General features: G+C 50.4%; 1 protein-coding gene across 2 annotated transcripts in view; it reads left to right on the top strand.

The window, feature by feature from the left end:
• The window catches only part of LOC144169154 (rho GTPase-activating protein 5-like), a 64,370-nt gene extending 43,621 nt beyond the window's left edge, over nt 1-20,749 (top strand). The window contains exon 4 of one of the 2 annotated variants that reach the window (XM_077698186.1): nt 16,752-20,749. In XM_077698186.1, the coding sequence (XP_077554312.1) occupies nt 19,875-20,285 (411 nt within the window). In that variant the 5' untranslated portion in view covers nt 16,752-19,874 and the 3' untranslated portion in view covers nt 20,286-20,749. Of the gene's footprint in view, nt 1-8,792 lie in introns of both variants that reach the window. The other variant, XM_077698185.1, reaches the window with a different exon arrangement.
• Nucleotides 20,750-23,212: the final 2,463 nt, after the last annotated feature.

The following is a 23,212-nucleotide window of genomic DNA, read 5'->3' as shown; positions in this document are numbered from 1 at the left end:
CAAACTTCCCAAAATAAAAAATTGCCGTTCTGAAATTATCTCCTAGATGGCGGCAGGTGTTCCATTGAGCGAAAATAGGTATTCGGGAGACGCGCGAAACCATCGATCATATGTGATCGGCGGCCTATGGGCGCGGTCCTGAAGGAGTAATAAGGTCCTCCATCATTACACTAGCCTCTTGCTGCTTGCCCATGTTAGAAAATTCCCTTGCCGATCGTATGCTGTCAAGCTACTAGCAGAGTACGCGCAAGTAATTCCCTATGCTGCTTTGTTTACACCCTTGGCACTAGCTTTGGTTTCAACACACTTTCTTTATAGAAACAATCAAAACTTTCCACAGTGCTTCACACAGCCCTTCTCTAAACTACGGTAACTTCTGCTAAAGAAGTCTGGTGATTTGAAGGTGAATATTGAGCACTTACATACTAGGTAGTAGCTGTCGCTGGTCGATCCCACCGCTGCCACCACTGTTGTGCCTGGCCATCCGAGCTCATTCAACACTGTTGCGATGTTGCCCTGCTCCGTCCGCTATCGACGCGGCGCAGAGCAGAGTGACAAAGTTGTCGAGCCGCCGAAGAGTTGAAGCAGCATTTATATACAGTATGTACAAGGGTAAAAAGAACGTTACATGGCTCACACAAAGGCGACACCACATCTCAGCTCAGTGCCTCTGAAAAGTGCCGCGCTCGCATTGCTTCTGGGCTGGTTTTATACCCCCGGGGGTTCGTTACAGCTGCAAGCAGTTCGAATCCCTCCAATCAGGACTCTCACTTGCCTCGGGCGGGTACTCCAGTTCAATCGTTGCACTCCTCTCCACTGACCTTGTCGGATCCTCTCGTGTAGGCGCCTGTGCTCCCCAGCCGCTAATTTTATAATGGGTGACCATGCACCTAATGCGGTCGTCGAGATGGCCGCAGTGGGAACAGTTGAAGCAGACATCTTTTTTGTGGGTCTGTCTCATGTGCTCCAAAATGGAGGCTTGACTGCGGCCCACCAAATCGCAGAACTCGCGCTTGGTCGGTGAGAGGACGGATGAAAAAGTACATCGTATCATCCATGTTGACACTGGAAAGATTTGAAGTATGCCGAGTTCAATCAATCAATCGATCATACTTTATTCCAGTTTTCTGCTACAGGGTTACAAAAAACTGAGGGCGGCAAGAAAAAAAAGCAGTCCTAAAGACCACTTGACAAGCCTCGCCACCCCTGGAACTCGCGACAGTGGCCCTGTACGACAAGTAGGAACAGAAACTAACAACACCAATGTATGCATATAAATGAAGTCACACTTCTAGATACAATTGATTATGATGTGGCACAATAGAAAACTATATACACGAATTCATGTAGAAAAGCTCATATGAAACAAAATGAATACAAAGGTACATACATAAATACATACATACATACACACATACAAAGGTATATATACCTATGGGGAAAAACGACCAATGGCAGTGCGCTTGAGGAAAAGAGTGATAATATCCATCACTAACCTTTCATTTTGAAGTATACGTTTCATCAGAATGTGCAGTGGGAGCATGCATGCTAATAAAACACCACTGCTGCTATCTTGAGCCTTTGTGCTGCACTTATTGGCAAGGGATCATAGTAACTGAGGGACAAACTGCTGGTTACTGCAAGAAGAAAAAGAATGCTGGAAGGCAGTTAAGTGAACGTATCATTATCTACGGGTCGATGACACAGTGCTAGCGACTGCTAATTTCTGCCGGTTTAGGAAGAACTTTCTTGGAGTGCCCGTATTGCAGCCTGCCCAAAAGATCCCACGTGTGGTGTCCATCTCGTGCCGTTTAACTGCAGGGCTTTCCACAGGCGAGTACACGACAAAGTGGCACACTTCTGTAGCGAGAAGGAGCATGTCCAGCTGCTCATGGGAGTAGTACTTGTGCTTCTTTTTGAGAACAGTGTTTTCACCCGCAGCGTGGAGAAATTGCTCTTTTCTTTTGGGCACGCAGTTCACTATGCTGCTCTCCTTACCCCAAGCATGGGGCACTTCACTTCGATTAGAGTGCGCTTGTTGCCTTCTGGCTGCTCACTCCATCTGGACTGTAGCCAAGCCAGGGAACTTGTGGCACAGCTACCAGCCCTAGTCTGCTGACCTTTGCCTGGTGTGTGTCGTTTCATATTCTTCCAGTGCAACAGGTTCATTATTTGATCCATAAGTGGTTGCATCGTTCCCTACAAAGGGTGTGGCAATACAGACGATCGAGCTTTGCAGCCCACGTGCAAAGTTCACGCGTTCACAAAGCCCACGCGTTTTTCTCTTAGAAGGTGTCCAGCTCTCTGCAAATACTCCCAGTTATTTTTCTTTCTCTCACTCTATGGCATTATTTTACCGATAAACAACAAACAAACCAACCAAGACGTTATTTTACCTATGGTAAAAATAATGTCTTCGTTTGTTGGGTCTAAACAGATTTGCTCTGCCCGTGCGAGACTTAGGCACACTTTCTGTTCATGGAACGCCCGTTGCTTGGTGTCCAGCATTGACAGAGAAAATGTTTTTTTAATTTTGAGGCTTGTTCTCTGCTGAACCGGCTCAAAAAACTGAAACTCTGTGTATTCCTTATGGGGCCGCCTTGCTAACTTAGCCGGCAAGCGGGCTTCATCTACTGGCTCCCGCGCGAAAAAGACTGCGATCCGAACCCACGGCCATGGCGGGTTCGGGCGAAAACGGAGATCCTGACTCTCACAAACACATTTATTAAATAACTAAAACATACAAAACACACTGGCTAACTCTGATTCTGGTTACATCAGAATAGAAAGGTCAGTCAGGCTTACCTGGGCTGGGGACGCTCGAACAAAAGGACCCTGGTTGACAGAGCGGGGGTGGCCTACTTCTGACTCCTTCGGTGGTCCGAACCCGAGAGAACGTCCTCTCGGATTTTTGGCGGAATCGTAGAAGCCGACCTCCCCCACTTTCTTCGCCCCCTTCCTAACGGCAGCGTGCCCCAGCGGGCTACACGGTGCATGGGAAAATGGAGCAGCCGTGTTGTCGCCTCCCGCTGCTCATGACACACAACCCGTCACACAACCCTTCGCGAGAGCGGGCCCCGCTTTGAAGGGATGCAGAAATGGTTGCGCATTCCCACATCCTTTATCATCGTATTTACATGTTGCACGACGATCACTGTGTCCATCACACGGTCTGCATTGCTGTCATGAGGAGCAGTCTCCCTTGGCTTCCTCGGTCGTTGCCTGTGCTTCGCAAGAGCATAATTCGGCAATATTCAGCAAGAGCATAATTCAGTTTGTGATTACCGCTACTGTGAGTTTTGCACTCCGCAAGTCATCGAAGCCCTTAACAAGGCCAGCCTTCTCCATTCCTGAGCTGCTGTTCGCATCAGGTAACTTAAACATGTAATGTTGACTGGCATTAAGACTAAGGGGGCATGAGCCTTGGTCAGGTGGTGAAGCATTGTATTTACGGGACGATGTGATCTATTTACGATTGGTTCATGACGGCCCAAGTATTGTTTACGCCTAACCCGTCTTCATCGGTGTTGGTAGTGGGTATGCCCCGTTGTCTGCTTCTTTTTCTTCTCATTACAATATGAAAAGATTCTTTCACATGCCTGTTCCAGCACAGAAAGTTAACCAAAACAAAGCTGAAAACTGGGGTTTAACGTGCCCACAACTTGTTTGCAGCACTCAAGTCAACTGAATAGCTCAATTATATTTTCTCCATCGCTCCATGGAAGGATTTCGTTTTGGTATGCCTCATAGCAGGAACTTTATGGTGCCCCGATGTATAATCAAAGCCGACAGGCAAAGTGTCTTGCTTGGTTGTACTCATGCCACCAAACGTTGTGGCACCAGGGAGCTGAATGTTGCCAGCGAGGATTTTATTGATTTTCGGCGGGGCGTACCACACTTATGATCACCACATACAGTCGCAGTCGTGGGAGTGTGGCCCGGGTGTGGGTTGTCTCATTGCACCCTTTTCCACACTCTTGACACTGAAAAAACAGTTTGAGAAGAGCACTTACACAGACAATAAACTCGTGCTCAGAATTCTGCAGCTCCAAGGTATCCCTAGAAACAGCTCATTGAGTATAATATCAGGCATGCTGCATAGCTGTGCAGGCATTTAAAGCACTGGTATATGTTGTCATGCAAGGGCACGAAACGCTTGTACCTTGTATCCTCCAAAGGACTTGCCAAATCAACATCTCACCATTTTCGTAATGCTCTTTGCCTTTGTTGGCTTCGTGGTATAAAACCTTGAATCATCATCATCACGCTTGTTTCCTCGATGTTTTGGTGTTGACACACTCAAGGCAACAAGTGCAGAATGGGGTTAACTTTGCTTGGCTTCCATAAAGAGTGCATTAGCAGCGCCCACATTGCTCCGTACTGCATCCCGGTTGCATTGCGACACTCCTTGTTTCAATTTGCCGCAGCTGATTGACTTGCGCACTGTTGGGACTCGTCAGTGTCACCCTGGACTAATGTATTTGTTTACTTATTTATTTATTTATTCAAAGCACCTTGCAGGCCCGGCAGGTCATTGGGTAAGGGGGGCAAGCAGAGCAGATAATCACAAAATAAGTTATACAATAACTAGACATACAATACATCAACAAGTCAGTGCAAAAAGAAAAAAAGAACAGGAGTGTAAACACATGCAAAATACGAGTAATGCACATCGCAAACAGCCAGAAGTGCAGGACTAGACATCTTGTAGTTCAGATTCCTCGCACCGGTGTTCTTTGGGCATTCAGTGTTAACGTGCTTTCCATCAATGCACCCAATGCAGTTCGGGAAGTCCATGTCGGCTGCAGTCTGAAATTGTGGTCGCGAGAGGTAAACAAAATCTGCTTCGGGGACAGTCGGCATCCCTTCAGCATGCTATGCTATATTCATGCGCTGAACCTATTCCTTGCCCAGCTTGATTGTGGACACACAATGACATCAGCGTGCATGCGGTGAGCCAAGAGCCAACTTGGTGGGGTTTCACGGACCTCGGCCGCTGCGGTGCACGTTCATGTGAACACTGCTGCTGTCCTAAAAGTGTTTTCAATGGAGCCATTTGTAAGATACAAAACTACTACCGTGTTTGCATGTGAGGAGGTGTGTTTACGAATTTTGGTCAACTCGGAAAGTAGTAGGTGGTGTTTGGCTTGTCGCTGCGTGTTAGTGCACAGTGTTGAAATAATTCTGTGAGGGTTCATTTAGTTTTGTAAAATCCTACGGGACGTATTGGAATGGAACTCAAGGGAGAGCGATGAGAATGGGTTGCATTTACAGGATTACTATTGTGAGTGGCGAAAAAGGAGGCGCAGCTCAAAACACGAAACAAGGGTCAACGTTCAGTAATGCGAGTTGGTGTCAGGCTAAATACGAATTTTCTCCCAGTCTCGCTGCTGTGGTTGCCGCTCAGCGCTGTGTATGGCGGGTTGCTTCGGTGCATCGGCCACTGAGAAGTCAAACATACTGCTTGGACGAGGTAGCAGAGATCGCACCACACCCTGCGTGGCGGGTGCGGCGACAGTTCCGGCCTGGGCTGCAACCTCGAACCTCAACCAGGTGAAGCGAGCCCCAATAGTCAAGTCCAGAACCAAGAGTAGACCTCTACGAGAACTGTGGGCATGTCTCCGGTCCTTGACAGCTCATGCTGTACCCTTTTATGGGATTACATGAAAGTTATATTGCTGTTATTCCAGTACAAAATGCAACTTTAACAAGCACGGTGCAAGGCATGCACACAATGAGGGTGGTTGGAAGGGGAGCATATAGTACTCTGCAAACAAAGGCCGTCAGCTTGTTTCGAGGGCCAGCACAACATGCTGCACCATCTTCGAGGCTGTCCCGATGTGCACGCCGATGATTTTGCTTGCAGTGATGAGGAAGTTCCCTGTGGCGAAAAACTGCAACGACATCGTTGCAGTTTTTTATTGCAGTTTTCCGAAAAACTGCTACGACATTACGGTGCTTGATGTTGGCGCGCATCTCCTTGGCAGTAAACTGAAGGCCCATGAACGTCCATCTTGAAGCTGACCATCTTGTCTTTCCGAACCCGGTGGAATGACGTCACAGCCTCCCCAGCTGGCCAGGCCATCTTGAATTCCTGTGCCGCCATCTTGAGCACGCCGGCTTTCCGACTGCCCAGGCCAACTTTATCTTCTGCACCGCCATCTTCTGCGCGTCGTTCTACAGCTTGTACTTGATGATGTTGCGAACCGAAGGCTTGATTTGCCATTGACAACGATTCAAAACTCCGACCAATCTCTTCAGCCTTTTCTAAAGATGACTTTTCGCCATGTGCGAGCAGCTTTTCTCTTACTTGGGGGCTAGACGTTCCATGTACAATTTGATCTCGGACGCGTTCTGCGTACTTGAGACCGAACTTGCAACATACGGCTTTCTCTTTTAGAGTGGTTACGTATTCTAAAAAACTTTTCCCCTGTAATTGATGACGGCTTGTGAACTCGTGTCGTTCCACAAGCGTGTTTGTGGACGCGGCGAAGAGACGGTCTAGCTGCTTCACAAGTTGGTCGAATTTCGAAACGGCTGAAGCCGAGGATGCGGTCACGTTAAGATCGGTCACACTAGAGTCGGCCGCAGAGTTGGTCACGTTAGGATTAGTCACATTAGAGTTGGTCACGTTACTGGCGTCCCTCCTTGCTTCCTCATGCTCCATCTCGGCAAAATACCTCCTTTGCCTCTCACTACCCAAAACGCTGACGAGCGCCAAAACGCGCCGTCCGTTGCTCCAATCGCTGCTGCCAGCCACCTCGAGATGGGCCTGAAACAATTTTCTCCAGTTATGCCACGGAATCGGAGATGGCCCCGGCAATTCGAGGAAAACGGGCAGGTTATCAAAGAGGCCCATGCTGCCAAGCAGAAAGGAGACGGACGCAGGAGCAGAAGCAGAAGAACGGAGGAGGGCAAGGCCTAGGCGACGGTTCGACGAGCGTCAGCACAAAATAACGCTAGGCCTCGCGACGCCAGACGCGGCAGACAGTCGCACTCGAGCGAGGTCAAACAAACACACTCACTTTTTCATTCTGCCGGAACCGTCGACGATGTTGCTGTCGTGGCAGAAAAAAATGATCCCATCCTTGTCGCCAAAAGATGTGTCGTGGGCGACGGCAAGTGACCTCGGCAGCTACAGGAGTGAAGGCACGCCATGCCGGCCCGCGCACAACGCAGAAGAAAAGAGTGCTGCCTCGCTCCTTGAACCCCAAGCAAAGAATGATTTATTCAACATGATGACGACACAACCACACACGCATACGCTCGTGATTTGAGCATTACCATCACGTGTGTTCCACCGCAACATCTAGTTACAACCCAACAACACGTGCGCACACAGCGCGCCGGTGCTATGGTTAATTGCACAAAAATGTGTTCACGAGCCTTGATGGAACTGTCCCGCTCATAGATGAATTTCAGTTCGTGTGGCTTCTTCTTAACATGCGACGTCTGTACGCGCAGGCTTTCTACTGCCACAGAATGTGCGCTGCACTCCTTCACGCCGCAACAAATAATATGATGCGCATTCAACACCTCCTCACCTTCAATTATGCATTGAATCCTTTTTTTCCCTAGTTTTCATGTGTCGCATTACATTCCTTAAGGACAGTTGTCGATGAAAAGGGAGCAGCATTGTAGGATTAAGCTCTCTCAAAGAACTTGCGCGGCACTTGTCTTCAGACGGATGCCTTTGCAGTCAATCCCTGAGGCCACCATCCTGGATCATTGTGAGAATATGATAAAGTGGCTCTAGACACAAAGTGAGCCACACAAAAACAGGTGGGCTGGCAACACAATGCAAATACACACACCAAAAGAAAAAAAGGAACAAGTGAGAGCAGTCTTTTGCCAGTTTTCGAAGATTAGAGCGCGACAGAAACTTGAAGCATTGTAGTAGGAGGCCTCAGTCTGCAAGATCTCGCTTGCTCCCTTTGCCCACAGGTCACAGCAGCAGGCAAGTCCAAAGAACGGGCACACTTTAGGGCTGCCATCAGCACCATCCTCCGTGCTGCTAACTCTGGGCATTTCTAAACTAAGTGCGGGAGGGCCTGGTAGGCACTTCGGGTGGGGTGCCAGCCCTAAGCAGTGCTTGCGCTCCGCTGGCCACGCATCGGAGGTGTGTGACGGCAGAGAACGGCTGACACGGGAGCTGCTGCATCTGCACAAGATGTGGGGCAGGTTTGGCAGCCATATGCGGGTCCGGGTGTTTGGTCAGCACGGGCCACTGGATTAGCAGGCGGCGGTGAAGGCGATTTTAGCGAGCTTATCCACCCACTCATCGGCCTCAAGGGGCAAATGCAATAGTGCACTTACTTGCGGGAATTTTCCCGGAGCCACCTGAGCCCATCCACACAGGCCACCTTGTCATTTGGACGGTCTGCTTTTCTCGGTGCGTTGTGCTGTCTTTGGTGCCCCGAAGCGGTCCCTTGCCTGGTAGGAAGTATTGTGGGCAGGTGGCGACATGAGCGTGCACGTGGTGAGCCAAGTGCCAATCTGGTGAGGTTCTCGGAAGACCTCGGCCACTACGGAGCACTGTTCATGTGAGCGCTGCTGCTCCTCTGAACACTATCAGTGGAGGCTTTTGTCACGCTAGCAGGGGTTGAAGCAGGCTTGAGCGTTTCGGAGCAGGTAAGGGAGCAAGAATTATGCGGTTTTAGAGAAGTTTTAGAGCAAAGGCCTGTGAAGAACTGGGGCTATTGCAGGCAAGGAAAACAGCTCTTGAGAACTGCAACTTTGCACTTCACGACAGGCCACATCGAAGCATGTGTGGCATTGTACTTTTTCTTCAGGTGTCTGGGGCCTGGATGACGAGCAGGGGGTGTCATGTGCCACGACCTGAGCAGGTTGCCACCATCAGCTCCAGAACTCGCCAGGCTTTGTTTGTCGACAAGAGGGCGGGAAACAGTGAACAGCCAGTCATACAAAGGCACTGTAGTCGACAGTCACGGCCAGGGTCTTCATATTGGCGTCGCACACATGGAAGAAATACATAACACAAATATGTACTAAAGCATTAAACAGGTACAGTTTGAAGAAAGGAACAGGTAATAAACAAGAGCAAGAATACAAAGAACTGGGTTACTTGGAACTAATTCATTCTGCAACTGCATGCAACGACGAATGATGTCACCGTGTTGTACGTGCCTTTTTTTAAATCTTCGTTGTTCTGCGTAGCAGGGGAATTAGAGCATGCAGGCTACGTGAGAGGAAAATTGGTTACTTACAACTATTGATAAGGGCCCTCCCACCCATCTATGCGGTACAGCTGTGGAACACAACACCCCCGCCCCACCCCACATTTCGAAATTGATAAACTATTAGAACGAGCCGACAAGCTGAACTTGTCACCTTTTCACTATGTGTCAAGGAGCGGAAAACATGTCGGCCAAAGTGACCAGGCGCCGAAGCAGTTGACACACAATGGGGGCGGGGCGAGGGCGATAAGTATGCATATATTCCATTGTTCGTTATGAAGTCAGTTACACACCCAACACGATACACCTGTTTATCTTTCTTTATAAGCTTCTTTCTTTTAAGACTCCACCCTATTGCGATACCTGTGAACGTGTTCATTTTAGCTAAATTTATTGACATACCTTTTCGATATTATTTCACTTAAGCGAACATAGCCCGCAGTGTTAAGATTATTTTCATAGGCATCTGCTAAGTTTTTTTTTTTGACACTATTTGATCATCCACAATTCGACATTTATGGGAGATCACTGCCACCACACGACACCGCTCAAAACAAACGCATTTCAGTGACTGCTTTTCAGACATCGCGCTCCTTGTCCCTTCTATGCAAAACAATGGGGCTACATCAATCTTTGCTTCCGTAACAAACGTAGCCAGAAACAGTTTACCACCGTGCTTACGTTGCCGAAGTATCCAAACCCCTCGTGTGTTGGAGCTCCGTCAGTGCCGACACCACAGTGTGAACGCTGCGACGCGGCGGGGTGTGACAGTGTTTCATGGTTGCAGAAAACGCTTTGCAAACTGTCAGTTGCAAAGAGAGACACAGCACGCACAGCACCTTCGTATCTGTTGACACTTCACTGCACCTCGATGGCCGATAAGGGCTTCCAATGTCAGCGCCTTGGCAACGGCGTGAATGCTGCGGCTGACCGATGGCTGCGACATGCCGAGAGTATCATCGCTACCGGCAATCTGTTGAAAGCTGCCGGTAGCGAAGAACCTTAGCACGCACATCACCTTCGCTTCCGTCGACAGCCCCGTCGCACCTCGAGGCCTAACGTGCTCGTCGAGTGCGTCGCACAGCATGTGCGCCATGTCCTTGTTCACACGGAAACGGCGCTTAAAGTCACCGTCGCTCAGGCATGGGATCCTCTTCCAGCAGCTCCAAAAGTGCGAACACAAGTGGCTTAAACGCAGCCATCTCAGAATCCGGTGGGCTGTCAACTGCGCCACCCCTCCTTCAGGGGAGCCGTTTAGTTACGTGACGTGACCAAAATATAGCCACAATGTAGCCGCGTAACGCAGGCCGGCTGATGTTTACCGCTCCGAACCTATTGTGACACCCCACCGAAAAACAACCCCGCCGGAAGGGTGCCGGAAATTTTTCCAGCGTGCGTTGGACGCCCAGCAGAATACGGCCCCAAATGACAGCCCACACTGCAGCTGCATAAAGCCCACTGCAGTGGGGGCCACTGAACCCACACCACAGGGAGCCCACACACCGCCAGCCGTCCAGCTTTTGCCACAGCCCCACTTGTTGATCAGCCTCAGTTGACAGCAAAACTCGTTTGTTAAACACTGCTCACAACTTGTCGTTCCTATAATTGCTGTGCCTCTTTTACTGTCGGATGCAGAACATAGTCATTTCTTTGCCACAGCTGGAATAGGGGTCTTGTCCAGGTCCCGATACCTTGTGTGCAGCCCAGCTGTAGAAATACAGGAGGGTGGTAAAGTTGTGTTGCATTTTACACAGATAAGGGTGCCGCTTTTAACCAATCTCTTTTTAGACAATCTCTTAGTCTGTTCAAGGAGAGCATCTCTTTGGCGTATTTTTTAAATAGCATACTGGGTTAGCACCTTCTGGAATGCTGCTTTTATGGGACATCGCTGGTCCTGCATCACTTGGATGTTTGCAGCGGTGGGCCATCGCCACTCAGCTTGGAGAATATGGAAGTGGCAGAGGAGCTGCCGCGCTGAGCGCCACGCGCCTTTGAAAGCTTCCTTCTCTGCCTTGGAATTGCCACTCACGGAGGCTGCAGGGACCTGCAGTAGCCATGGGGTGCATGGAAAAGCAATGGGTTTTGGGGCAACCCTAAAATACTTAGTACTGCATAGGTACAGTGGGTACAGGGTATAGGGTACAGTGGCAGAGGTATACAGTGTGACAGGGTATAGGGTACAGTGGCTCCATGCTGGTTGTAATTTCTGCTCCGAATTCAGAAAAAATATGGTACAGTGAAGCCCGTAAGCTCACCTCTCATAAGCTTGGCAAACGGCTCGAAGTCCAGGATAAGGCATATGCATCCCCCACTTGAAAAAAATTGTAGTGAGAACATAAATCTTTCTTTTAAGCCTTGGGTGCCTGAGAAAATTGTGTGAGCATGCCATCAAGTTTTCAAGAACATACAAAAGAGTGTGTTTAATTTATGGCTGCTTTTAGCAGTGCAATATTGTGGCATTTGCACGAGTATAAAATTAACGGGTAGCGTACAAAAAGGAAAAATTAAATATCTACCTGTGCCTGTATTTCGGTCTTATTTTTTCTGGGAGCAAGCAAAGTTGATTGGATCGTTTGTGCGCCCCTACCGGGCTGTTCCCAAAACACAGCTGGTAGTGGTCTCTTAGCAGATGAAAAGTCAAGCAGTAGCCCTCTTTGTGTTGCAAGCTGTGTATCATCACAGCTATGGGAACAGCTCCAGCTTTGGTGGCAATCAGCAGCACAGTTACCGCACTCTGAGTTGCATCGCAGGAGGATATTGAGTTTACGAATATTGTCTCTTGGGCCGAGTTAAGGAGCTGGGCTTGCCGCATAATCGGTGTCGTCACCAAAACCGCCCAGCAGTCATTTGCTGTGCTACTTCCTGCACAAGTAAAGCACATATGGCATGAGGTGTGTAAACTTTGTGTACTTTTTTTTTGCTGCCTTCCAGTGCTGAAAGCTGGCTGGTTCGGCGTTGTGTCATCATAGCGAAACATGCAAAATACCATTATCAAGATGAAAAGCCTCATACAGAAGTGTGCAGTGTAGACGAATTTTTCTTTATGACCTTAACATTTGGCAAATATTTGTCTAGAATGCAAATTTTGCTGCATTTCATAGGTAGTAATTTTTCAGCCTGTAGAGAAATGAAAGCCTAAAACGGCTTCTTTTGGCTGTTGCCTGCTGTATCTTGACCATTTATGACAGCCTTCTTTTGTCAAGGCGTGGTATAGTGTAGCCAAAATGTCATATAGTGAACCTTTCGTGATATATTGTAGCGAACACTTTTGTCTAGCACCGCTGCTGTTGCACAATAAGTCCGGCAATGAAGCACTCGAAAGTTTCAGAGGTTCAAGGGTTAACTGGTTTAAAGATTGATGCTTGGATTTAAAACATAGTCAAAACGTTACAACTGTTCATAAAAATAGGGGAAAGAAGCAATCAAGAGTACCTAACGAAAAATAGTTGGAGGGCGAAGGGTTTGCGGCGTCTGGCCCCGACGACTGGCAGCAAGTGGCTCTCGAGTCGACTCCCCTGATGCAGCCCCCCCTCCAATAGCCAGCGGAGCCGCGTTATATCCGCGTCAAATGGTCCGGTGGGGGACGTATTTGGTGAAAAAAGTGTATTCTCAGAAATGTCTCAGACGGTCTTCTTCCTTCATGGTTGGATCTAGCTTAGCACAAAGCTGCACTACATCATAGAAATACTGCTCCGGACTCTCGGAAGGCAGGTGCACCCGGTTTTGTAGGTGAAGGTGCACTATTTCAAGCGCGTGTCGACTGCTAAAGCAGGCCTTCAGGAGCACAGCCCACTTTTTCCATGAATTTGGGGCGCCGGTTAAAACCTTCGCCGTGTACGATTTCTTCGCGTCCCCATCTAATCCAAAATAAAGAAATTTCACCTTGGTATCGTCCCAAGCGTTAAGAGATGCTACGTGCTCGTAGCACGTGATCCACTCCGCGATAGATTCCTCTTGGGTTCCCGTGAACACTCGAGGCTCAATGAACGGCCTGTTTGGATGGAAGTTTGCAGCGGGCATGCTAGTTGCAGGGAACTGCGTCGCAGTTGAGGCGTCGCTCATCTCTTCTTGGCTCCTCAGGGTTGGGGCCATGACAGTAGAGCAGGGCAGTCGTTACCCCACACAGTCCACCACTTTGTAGCGAACACTTTTGTCGGGCACCGCTACTGTTGCACGATGAGTCCGGCGATGAAGCACTCAAAGGTTTCAGAACTGGTTTAATGATTGATGCTTAGATTTAAAGCATAGTCAAAACGTTACAACTGTTACATAAAAATAGGAGAAAACAGGCAATCAAGAGTACTTAAAGAAATAGTTGACGGGCAAAGGGCTCGTGGCGTCTGGCCCCTACCATGGGCAGCAAGTGGCTCTCAAGTCGGCTCTCTTGGTGCAGCCACTCCCAATAGCCGGTGGAGCCGCATCATATCCGCGTCAAGCGGTCCGGTGGGGGACGTATTGGGGGAAAAAGTATTGTGGAGTCCGTGGACTGTGTTTACTAAGGCACACCTGCAGCCAATCCGCGAGACGCTTCTTAGCTCCAATCAGCTACATTTTCGAAAGGAAAAATGAACCAATCACGGAAGACACAAAGTTCAATCTCGAGGGCGCCTTTTTCCGGCAAAAGAATTACTTTTGAGCATAAAGTAGTGTATACAAACTACAAAGGGAAAAAGACGGGCGGTCGTTTGAACTAGGCGGAGGGTTCGGAGCATAACAACTGGGCGTAAATGGAACAAGCTCACCAAAATCCAGCGAAAGTCCAGATCCAAGACAAAGGACCTTCTTCGTTCGGGCGGAGTGCCCCTACTCTTGATTAAACCCCCAAAACAACATCACTTGCTCTCGTTTATAACAACAACGTAACACGAACGCTTCAAAGCAACGCCAACAAAACAAACAATGAGAGTCACGCAATGCAAGTCCGGGCACACTCAAGAGTCAGTCCGCGTTCTCACCGCCACTGTAGTATTGTCTTGACCAAATGTGGCGGGATCAAAGTACACCTCGGTTTCACTGGCACTTCAAACTACACCACTGGGCCGCTCGGAAACTGGCGGTTGGTGGATGCACAGGCTGTCATCGTCTGCCGTCTCGTCCCGAGTTGGAGCTTGGGTGTGTGTGGCAGTGTGTCATACGGTCGACGTTGACAATATCCCGCTTTCTCCCCGTGCGATCTGTCATCTCCCAGTTGTTTTCAGAAACTTGTTGGATGAGACTAAATTGCCCATGGTAACGATGTAGGAGCTTTGTTGTCTTTCCCTTTACCTTTGTAGGCGTCCACAAGTACGCAGTCACCCGCATGGAAAACCGCTGTGTGTCGCCTGGTGTCGTATTGTCGCTTGTGTTTCCCCTGCTGGCGTTCCTCTCGTCGGGCGACCACGTTGTGTGCCTGTCGACCTGGCCCCGCCCCAGCCACCTGTCGGGTTGCTTTCGGCGGCCCGTCCCGCCACCGCGCCGCTCGCTGAGCCAGCAGCGGTTGTGGTGGCAACCACGTTCGTTGGGGTCAGGTCTTTCCTTTGGACATGGAAGTCAAGTGTCCTCTTGAAGCCCCTCACTGGATGCAGGTATGGCACAATCTTCTCTGACTCTGCATCCCAGGCTTCACTTAAATGGGGAAGTCCCTCCAGAAGCTTTGTCTCATCGTAAAGGATCCTTGCTTTTGGGTGGTTGCACACTAGTGTACAGTCCCATCTATCTCAAAGTGCGCCTTCCTGGGAGCTGGAGTCACCGAGTCTGCCACAATCGTGAGTGTTCCCCCTCCCAGGTTCCTGTCACCCTCCACTTTGGTATTGAAGTCTGATCTAGTTAGGTCGATTTTCATCAAGTGCCTCTTCAAGCTCATCCATGTGTAGGTGTCTACTCTCAGGAGGTTGTTGGTGTGGGCAAGGAGCTTCTGCTTACACTCTCTGTGCAATGCCGCTTTGGTCTTCTTGCGAGATGAGCCCCACTCCCACTTGGAGTAGCACCCGATCATTGCTATCAGATCCGCCATGTCTCTTGTCGACGAAGGTGCAGGTAATCTCTGAGACAATTGGCCCTCGATGCTTTAAAAAGCCTTTTACATGTTCTCTGTTGAAGTAGATGGTCTCTTCACCAATCTACTCATGAGTAGTCCAGGTGGCTCCGCCAATGCCTTTTCTGCTGATTGATTCCTCGCAGGGGTTAGTTACGATCATGGTGTAACCCATGCACTCCGATTGATTCGAAGCCTCCACTCCCAGGAGTGCCTTGAGGGATTGCACAGGTGGGATGTCAGGCTGTCTTTCCAAGAATCGAGAGAGCGGTTCATGATTGAAGGTGACAGTCTTCAGCGCCTCCGCTGCCTCCTGGGGTGGACCACACGCTTTGGCGGCCTTGAGCAGAAAGGTTGTGTCTGGTCGAAGACAGCTCAGATCAGTGGTGGGCCTTGGTTGGATGGTCTTTAGGTTTACCACTTTCCAGTTGTACCCAAATATTGCATGTGAGTGAACCGTTTGGATGTCATCCATCAGTTGAATTGTTGGCATCCACTTGTAACGAGGGTTCATCAGCCCGAGGAGGATTCTTGCCTGGTCGATAAAAGGCATTCCTGTCGCAATGTGGTCCTTCAGCACTGCTTTGACAGACTCCATGTAGTGGTGTAGATTGTACTCCGGGCTGGATAAGCTCAGCTACTACAGCCTGCCTTAGCGAAGGGGGAACATCCACAAGGGGAGTTCTTGTTGGCACCATCGTTCTTGATTTTGGGAGGTATCCTACTTCAGTGCTTGCTTTGTCCCATTCAAAGTTGTAGAATCCCTCCACCATCTCGCTCGATTGCTTATAGAGCAAGTTCAGCATTGAGAGTGTGTGGTCGCTAATGTCAGCAGGTTTAGAGAGCCAGATGTCAAATGCCCCGCTTTGAGCAGTATACGCGTCCTTGAACTCTGGCGTCTTTTGTGGTGCTGATGGCTTCCTTTTCCTCCTCTTCAGTGAAGGCCCCAAGTTGGTCTTCTCTTGCGAGGAAAGGTGTCTTTTTCGCCATTAGCAACATCGTTGTTGCCAGGGGTTCGGGGTCCTTTACATCTCGCGTGTAGCGTGCAATTACCCTCTTGTCGCACTCTGTTGTTGTTGTCAGCATCATTATTGCACGTTTTCCCTTTTCCCTCCTGCACCCGACTCGTCATGAATCTGATACATGGTGTCAGAAGTGGCCTGCGTTAACGCCTACATCTTGGAACGCCGAAACCGGCGACAGAAATCTCGGAATGGATTCACTGCGGCCGCCATATGCACTACGACTCAAAGGGGACGTCGGAAAGAACTGGCAGCTGTTCGAGCAGAAGTTCCAGCTCTTCTTGACGGCCACAGAGACAGCCCTGGCACCATGGCCAGAGGCCACGAAGACAGCGCTACTGCTCATTCTTTTGATGAAGATTCCGGTCGGACTCTGCTTCGAGCCCAAAGACAGTTTTTTTTGCGAAGTCAGCGGATATAATATTCACGACGAGTCGGTGTCAATTATGAGTCTTGTGCTAACTCCATTTGCGCTGACAGGTACGGTAAGCAGCTGGTTTTACTATATTGTGCACACAGGTCGGCCAGGCTGGCCCCCTAATCCCGGCCGTTCCGGTTTCCTGAATCAGAACCTCACTCACCCGGTGGGTCGCGGCGTCCTCGCTCCTGCTCCTCGTCTGTACCGCTGGTGGCACTGGCGAGCGACATGGCCGAGGCGGTGGCAATACTGGCACCGCGGGCGGGCGTCATCGCCGCGTGATGTTTTCGCAGGCCACGCCACGGGGGGCCGACGCACTTGCACCTCGGTCGCTTTTATGCGCTCGGTCAGAGCCTCAGTTTTTCCTCCCTCTCTTCCTGGCACTGCATGAACTGCAGGTGCTGCTCATGCAGCTCCAGCTCCCTATCCCTGCGCTGTTCTAACGAGCAACGCAGCTGCCGCTGTTCGTCGAGAATCTGAAGTAGAAGAGTGCTTGGTGCAGGTGCCCGCTTTCTCCCCGCAGCTTGTGAATGCCTAGGGGCGTTCACAAGGGGCTGCTTGTTCCAATTCATCTGCAGGCTCCGTTTCTTCTTCGCCGCTCTCATAAACTTCTCCAGGTAGCTGCTCGTTGCTGCCACTGCTGGTAGATGGGAACGGTGAGGCTGCTCGTTGGTCGTGAAGCAGTGGCGCTGTCCATTGTTCTTGTGGAGACTCTTCAACCAGGCCCACACCTCCGTGAACCGTTCCACTGAAAAGCTAAAATAAACATAGTTCATCAACCCAACAAAAATGCAAAGCACAAACCTCTCAGCTTTTTTATGCAATTTACAAGCCCCGACATCTCGCCTTCATGGCGCCTCCGATTTGCAGACGTGAAGGGTGCGTGGTGGGTGTTTAAATAATTCATCCTGAAGCCGATGAGGCACTGAAACAAGGAAATAAAGGCATAAACGCCCTGCCAGAGAAACCGCTAAGCAAGGGGGCTAGAAATATGCATGCAGATGAACTGGCAGTGTTAAGTGCCTAGGTACCTGCACTGGAGAAGCAGCTGCTGCAGCAGGGCCACACCTGCTTTCCTGCACCAGTTCTCTTTTGTTTTTGTCCACTTTACCCAGAAAGACATTGATTTCACGGAAGAATCTGCACTTCATGCACGATTGTGGAACCTAAACAAAATGCGGACGATTGCCAACTATTGCCGACGATTGCCAACCAACGATTGACCCTATTGCATAAAGGTACGCGGCAAAAGCACCTTCTTTTTGTGAGTTACGAGCTTCTTTAAAAGGTATGTCACTAGAAAATAGAGGTAGAAACATCGCTTCAAGAATGAGGTCAAGCAGTTGGCAGGAATTCCTGCATTAATGCGGCATTTATCCGAACAAGTTGCCCAGGTTCTCGATCTTCACCTCTTTGACAGTCTTTTCAATTCCAAGGGCAACGAGTCGCTCTGCGATGCGGGCATACACATGGTGGTTACGCTTAACACGACGCAAGTCAGAAAGGTGATCTTGCCATAGTGTAATGACTGCACGTGGTGATGCGTACGCTGGTGTCGCAGTTTTGGGGGGGGGGGGCAGTGGTTCGATGGCTGGCTGCTCTGGCCCGACAATGTCCTCATAGATATTAAGGAGCTGGGCTGCCTGCAAATGCGGCCGCTGACCGAATTGCGAGAGCAGTGAAGGGCCCTCGGGGGCGAGCTTGAGCCTCGCTATAAACATCAGGCCATAGCGCAGCGCTTGCAGTTGAAGCGGCCACGTCCCAGCTTCGGCTAGGGTGCCGGCCACTTTAGACTGCTTTGGGAGCCCGAGGCAGAGGCGTTGTGGGCGAGGTCAAGTCGTTTCTAGGTGGTGGTTTTGAGGCTGGCCTGCGGGAGCGCATACATTACATGGCTGACTCCAGTGTCGCCGCTTTAATAGGAGTGTTGTGGGAGCCTGTGTAGACGAAACTGGTGTAACTTTGTAATTTTGGTTCCACGTATGTTTCTTGTAATGCCAACATATCCGGTATGTGTGCTTGTGCCTGTATGAATTGCGTGAGACTTCCGCGTTTCTGTCTATAACTGCGACAGTTCCACTGCCAGAGTTGGAACGGTTCTGTCTGTACGTCCTTTTTATGTGTAGGCATGGTTTATTGCGTGCTAGTTTGAGGGTGAGGGCGTGTGTATGGGTGTACTCGGGCATCCTCACGTGTATCCTGCGTGTTTGTCCGGCTGCGACTATGGGTGTTGGCGTAGGGGATTGTTTGGTTTTCGTCTCGTATCTGTTGCTTAAGTTCTTTGGCGAGATCCACGAACATAGATTGGAGGGTATTTTTGAGTTCTTCCTGAAACTCCTGCCTGTATTGTTGAAGTTCTTGTTTCAGTTGCTGTCTGTCATGTTGCATATCGTTTTTGAACTGTTGCCTATCTTGTTGCAGCTCGCCCTTAAGTTGATGCAATTCCTCTCTTAGCGAGCGTGCCATTTCGTCGACCAATGTCCTCATCTCATGTCTAAGTGTTCGGGCTATGTCGTCGATCATTTCTCGTACCTGCACAGTAGTGGCGAAGTTGCTCTTAACAGGGAGCTGATCTGTGGGTGAGTTGTGCGTTGGTGTTGTAGGGAGTGGGGGAAAAATGGCGATGTGGGTATGTGAGGGAGGAGGGATGGAAAGCCGCTCAGCCCAGCTTATTTTCGGCGCTTGCGTTTCTGGTCCACCCGTGACACTAGTCCCTCTGGTTTTCGCTGTCTCCGATGCCTGGGTTGGTGAGCTGAGTTTCAGTTCGTGGCCGCTTGGTGCTGGCTCATTCCCATCATGCCTGGGTGTCTTCGCGCGGGGGCAGCTTTGTGATGTGGACCTGACTTGTCCCTGGACTTGTCCCTGGATTTGTCTCTGGATTTGTTTCTTTTCCTCAGAGATCGTCGGGGTGATCGTCCTCATTCTGCGTTAGCTGTCTTAGCAACTTGCGATGACATTGGCTCATGGGGCCGACGGTAGCCGTTAGACGTGGCGCCGCTGTCATTACATTTGCTGACATTTCTGGCGTTTTGGAGCAGGTGTTTTAACATAACGGCGACGTGGGCCTGCCGCACAACTCGTTCCGCACGGAGCCCCTGCCCCACGGCTGCCTGTGTGTGTACGCCAGCCAGCCGGGGCTGGAGTACATCCGAGAGAGCCTCGAGAAGAACCTGCTGGCCAACCTGGAGCAGGAGGACCGGCTGCCCTTCCACGGCCTGCCCCTAGTCATGGTGTTTGCGGGCCAGGGGGACTTACTGCGCGACGAACCCATCAACCGGGCCAAGAGCCTGCAGTGCCCCTTCGTGGTCGTGGGCGGCGGCCTGGACCCCGTGCGGCTGGAGCAGGCGCTGTGCGCGCTGGTGGAGAGCATCGAGCGGCGGGCGGGCCGACTGCACATCTACCAGGCGCTGTCCGCGGCTGCGGGGCCCCGGCCGGACCTGCGGCTGATGCTGTGCATGCTGTGCGGGGACCCGTATGCGCCCGAGCAGGTGCTGGCGCCCCTGCTGGCGCAGCCGGGCTGCCTGGTCTGCCTGGTCCACCCTGGTCTGCCGGCCACGTGGTCTCTCCTGCCAGTGCGTCGTCCCTGCTCGTCCGCATGTCGGACGGGACCACGTGGCACCGGCATGCTGACCATGTGAGGCCTCGCCTGGCAACCTCAGCCACCCCTTCAGGAAGCCAACAGGCAGGGGAGCCAACTACACCGACCGCTGCCAGCACAGCACCAGGGGCTGGTGCTACTCGCGTCACTTTGGCGCCGCTTGCAAGTCCGGGGCCACCTGCAAGGCTGACGGACGGTGCGAGAGTGGCACAGGCGGCACCCAATGCTGCCACACTTACATCGACACCTGTGCTCAGGCGGAGTGAAAGACAGCGGAGACCGCCGAACCGTTACTCGCCGGGGTGACAAGTGTTGTTTGGTGTTTGCGTAGGACAAACAAACTTGGGGGTGAGGGGTGTGACAAGTGTGTGGCGCACCCCAACCCTGATATTCGTTGGCTGCTAAGTTCAGTGGCCCCACCAGGCTCGGTGGGCAACATTGTGGGCGGCTGACAAATAAACACCGACGAGCACGGCTGCTCGCGGTCGGTCACCGTCACCACCAGCACGCTGCATGTCGTCTCTCGGCTGGAGGGTATCCCTACCCTCCCAGGTTCACGAACGCGAGGCTAAATCATGACAAGAAATACTGATGTACACTGCACTCGCTACTGGGAGCCTGCACAGGTGTCCACTGCTTTGGAGTCGTCTTACATGACACTGGCCGGATGGCGTAAGTGAGGTCTTACGTGACCCTGTTTGTCCACGATACCTCATGTGTCACGAACAATTACTTTATACAGTTACAAAAGCAAGCCATGTGCAAATACAGTGAAAAGCAAAGCAACGGCGGGCAACGGTCCGTGGGTGAGTATGATAGCGCCATCTGGGAACACTGACTGCAAGCAAGGCTGGGACGCGCACAAAAACAAGCCATGTGAAATACAGTGAAAAGCAAACCAAGGCCGGACAACCGTCTGTGGGTGAGTATGGTAGCGCCATCTCGGAGGACTGACGGCAAGCAAGGTTGGGACACGCACATGACTTTGTGGCAGACGTCACGAAAACATGATTTGACAGGAGAATCAAAATTTAAACCTAAAATAATTTCTCAATGAATGTAGCATCATTTTTTGCCAGACAAATACTACGGGCACTAAAGCACGAAATCTTGAGAAACTGCGGTGGAATCCATGCACGGTATTTATTATCCCATAAGTTTTTGCTGAAGGAAGGCGTACACCATCGCCGCTCAACGGTTTGCCGCTCGACAGCCTCATCACATGCCTGCATAAGGACGAATAACTATCAGTAAACACCAAAAGGTGACGAAGAGTAACCTTTTTTTGTATAAGCCTTGTGGTGTGTAGCCTACTACTATACCATCATGGCAGTTATAAAAACACGATTTAGATCAACTTGTGCTTTTGGGCAATAAACGGACAAATCATTTATAACATATACTGCTCGTGCATCAAAAACAAAAATGATTTAGTAATTCTTACACATGATAATGCCTTATTTAGACAATGTTTGTGTTCAAGTTTGTGGCCACCTTATGCACCCCACGACCCTCCTCCATTGCTACCACAGGATGCACGGAGAGCTTCGCAAATTATTGTGACACACCAAAATGGCACTGGTTGCTTTATTTCCCACTATTTAATCCAGTTTTACATCGTACTCTGAAAGAAGAAAAAGAGGCCAGTCTTCCCTCTATGGCTAGAGCTTTGTGGGGTGGTGCCAACTCGCGTAGCTTGCATTTTAAAACTGCATAAAAATTGCACGGCAGCTATGGAAGAGGCTGATCTTGATTTACCGCAAAGACACATTAAGCAGTTTGCTCTCGCTGATGTCACCAAGTGACATTAAGTGCCAATGGTCTGTACCGTTAAGAAACAGGTCTTTACTCGGATGCTATTAAAAACGCGCGAAAAACTTCCATTCCATTGCTGGCACCATCTCTCCTTTTGCAATTTGAGCACAAAAATGCTGGTTCCTCTAGCCTAGCTGGGCGATGTTAAAATAGGGACAAATACTACTGAGAACTCGCGGTGTCTACAAATCGGTCAAAGATTGAGATTGGTTGACAAAATCCTAGGATGGTTTCTTGTGCAGGTGGTTGCCTTGCACGCATTTGCAGGCCAGCACGACGTAGTTTCGGGGAGGGGGATGGGGGGGGGGGGGGGGCTCACTCACATCATGCTATCTTGAGCAGCGCGCGTACCGTCCGGCAGATACGTCGGCACGATTGGCACAGCGACAGGTGGGAGAGTTCACATCAGAGGACCGCTTATCAACTCGGCCCGACCGCTTAGCATGCCCTTTCTGAGCCCGGAGTGCTCGTTTTGAAAGGAGGTGGCTGATATGGCTGATCCTTCATATCGTCTGCCTTTTCTCACGTAGTTGTTTGCTGTCGCTGCACTACTTTATAAGCCTATTAAAGGGACCCAGAAAAGCCTTCTGTAAAAGTTACAAAAGGCCTGTTATGTCACGTAGCACCAATATAGCGATGCAATGCCGTTGGAATTATTGATCTACATTCAGTATTAGCTGCGCCAGAAGCGATTAAATGCACCTCTCCCCACTTGCCGATCGACTCCTCCTCCCTCTCTGCCTCCTTCAAAGCAGCTAGCTACATTCCTGCGCCTAGGCTCGCGTCAATCACTGCGGACCCGCCTTTGCCTCGGGATCGCGCACTAAGGAGGAAGAGCAGCCGGAAGCCAATGGCAGTGACACCGCCGGCGGCCGACCTTGCCGGCAATTGGGCGAATCAGGGGGCGCCTTCGCCGTTGCGTCACCCGCGGTCGTCGTTGCGTCAGCCGCGGTCGGCTCGCTGCGGCGTCGCGCTCATCGGCTGAGAAAAGCGATCTTCAAAAATTGTTTACAAATTATCTGTACAACGTATGGGGCTCACACTTGGCTCAAAAATCCCCCGTTATGTGTTCTACCACCTGAATGCATTTGATTGCCACCTTCACAAAGCTTTTCGGGGTCCCTTTAAGTCCTAAAAATCTCAAATGGCTTG

The sequence above is a fragment of the Haemaphysalis longicornis genome, unplaced genomic scaffold (genome assembly GCF_048455015.1).
Source record: "Haemaphysalis longicornis isolate Haplotype H1 unplaced genomic scaffold, Haemaphysalis longicornis Haplotype H1 scaffold_2, whole genome shotgun sequence".
Lineage (NCBI taxonomy): Eukaryota > Metazoa > Arthropoda > Arachnida > Ixodida > Ixodidae > Haemaphysalis > Haemaphysalis longicornis.
Note: the sequence above shows the minus strand (reverse complement) of the source record. Positions and strands in the feature narration are given on the sequence as shown.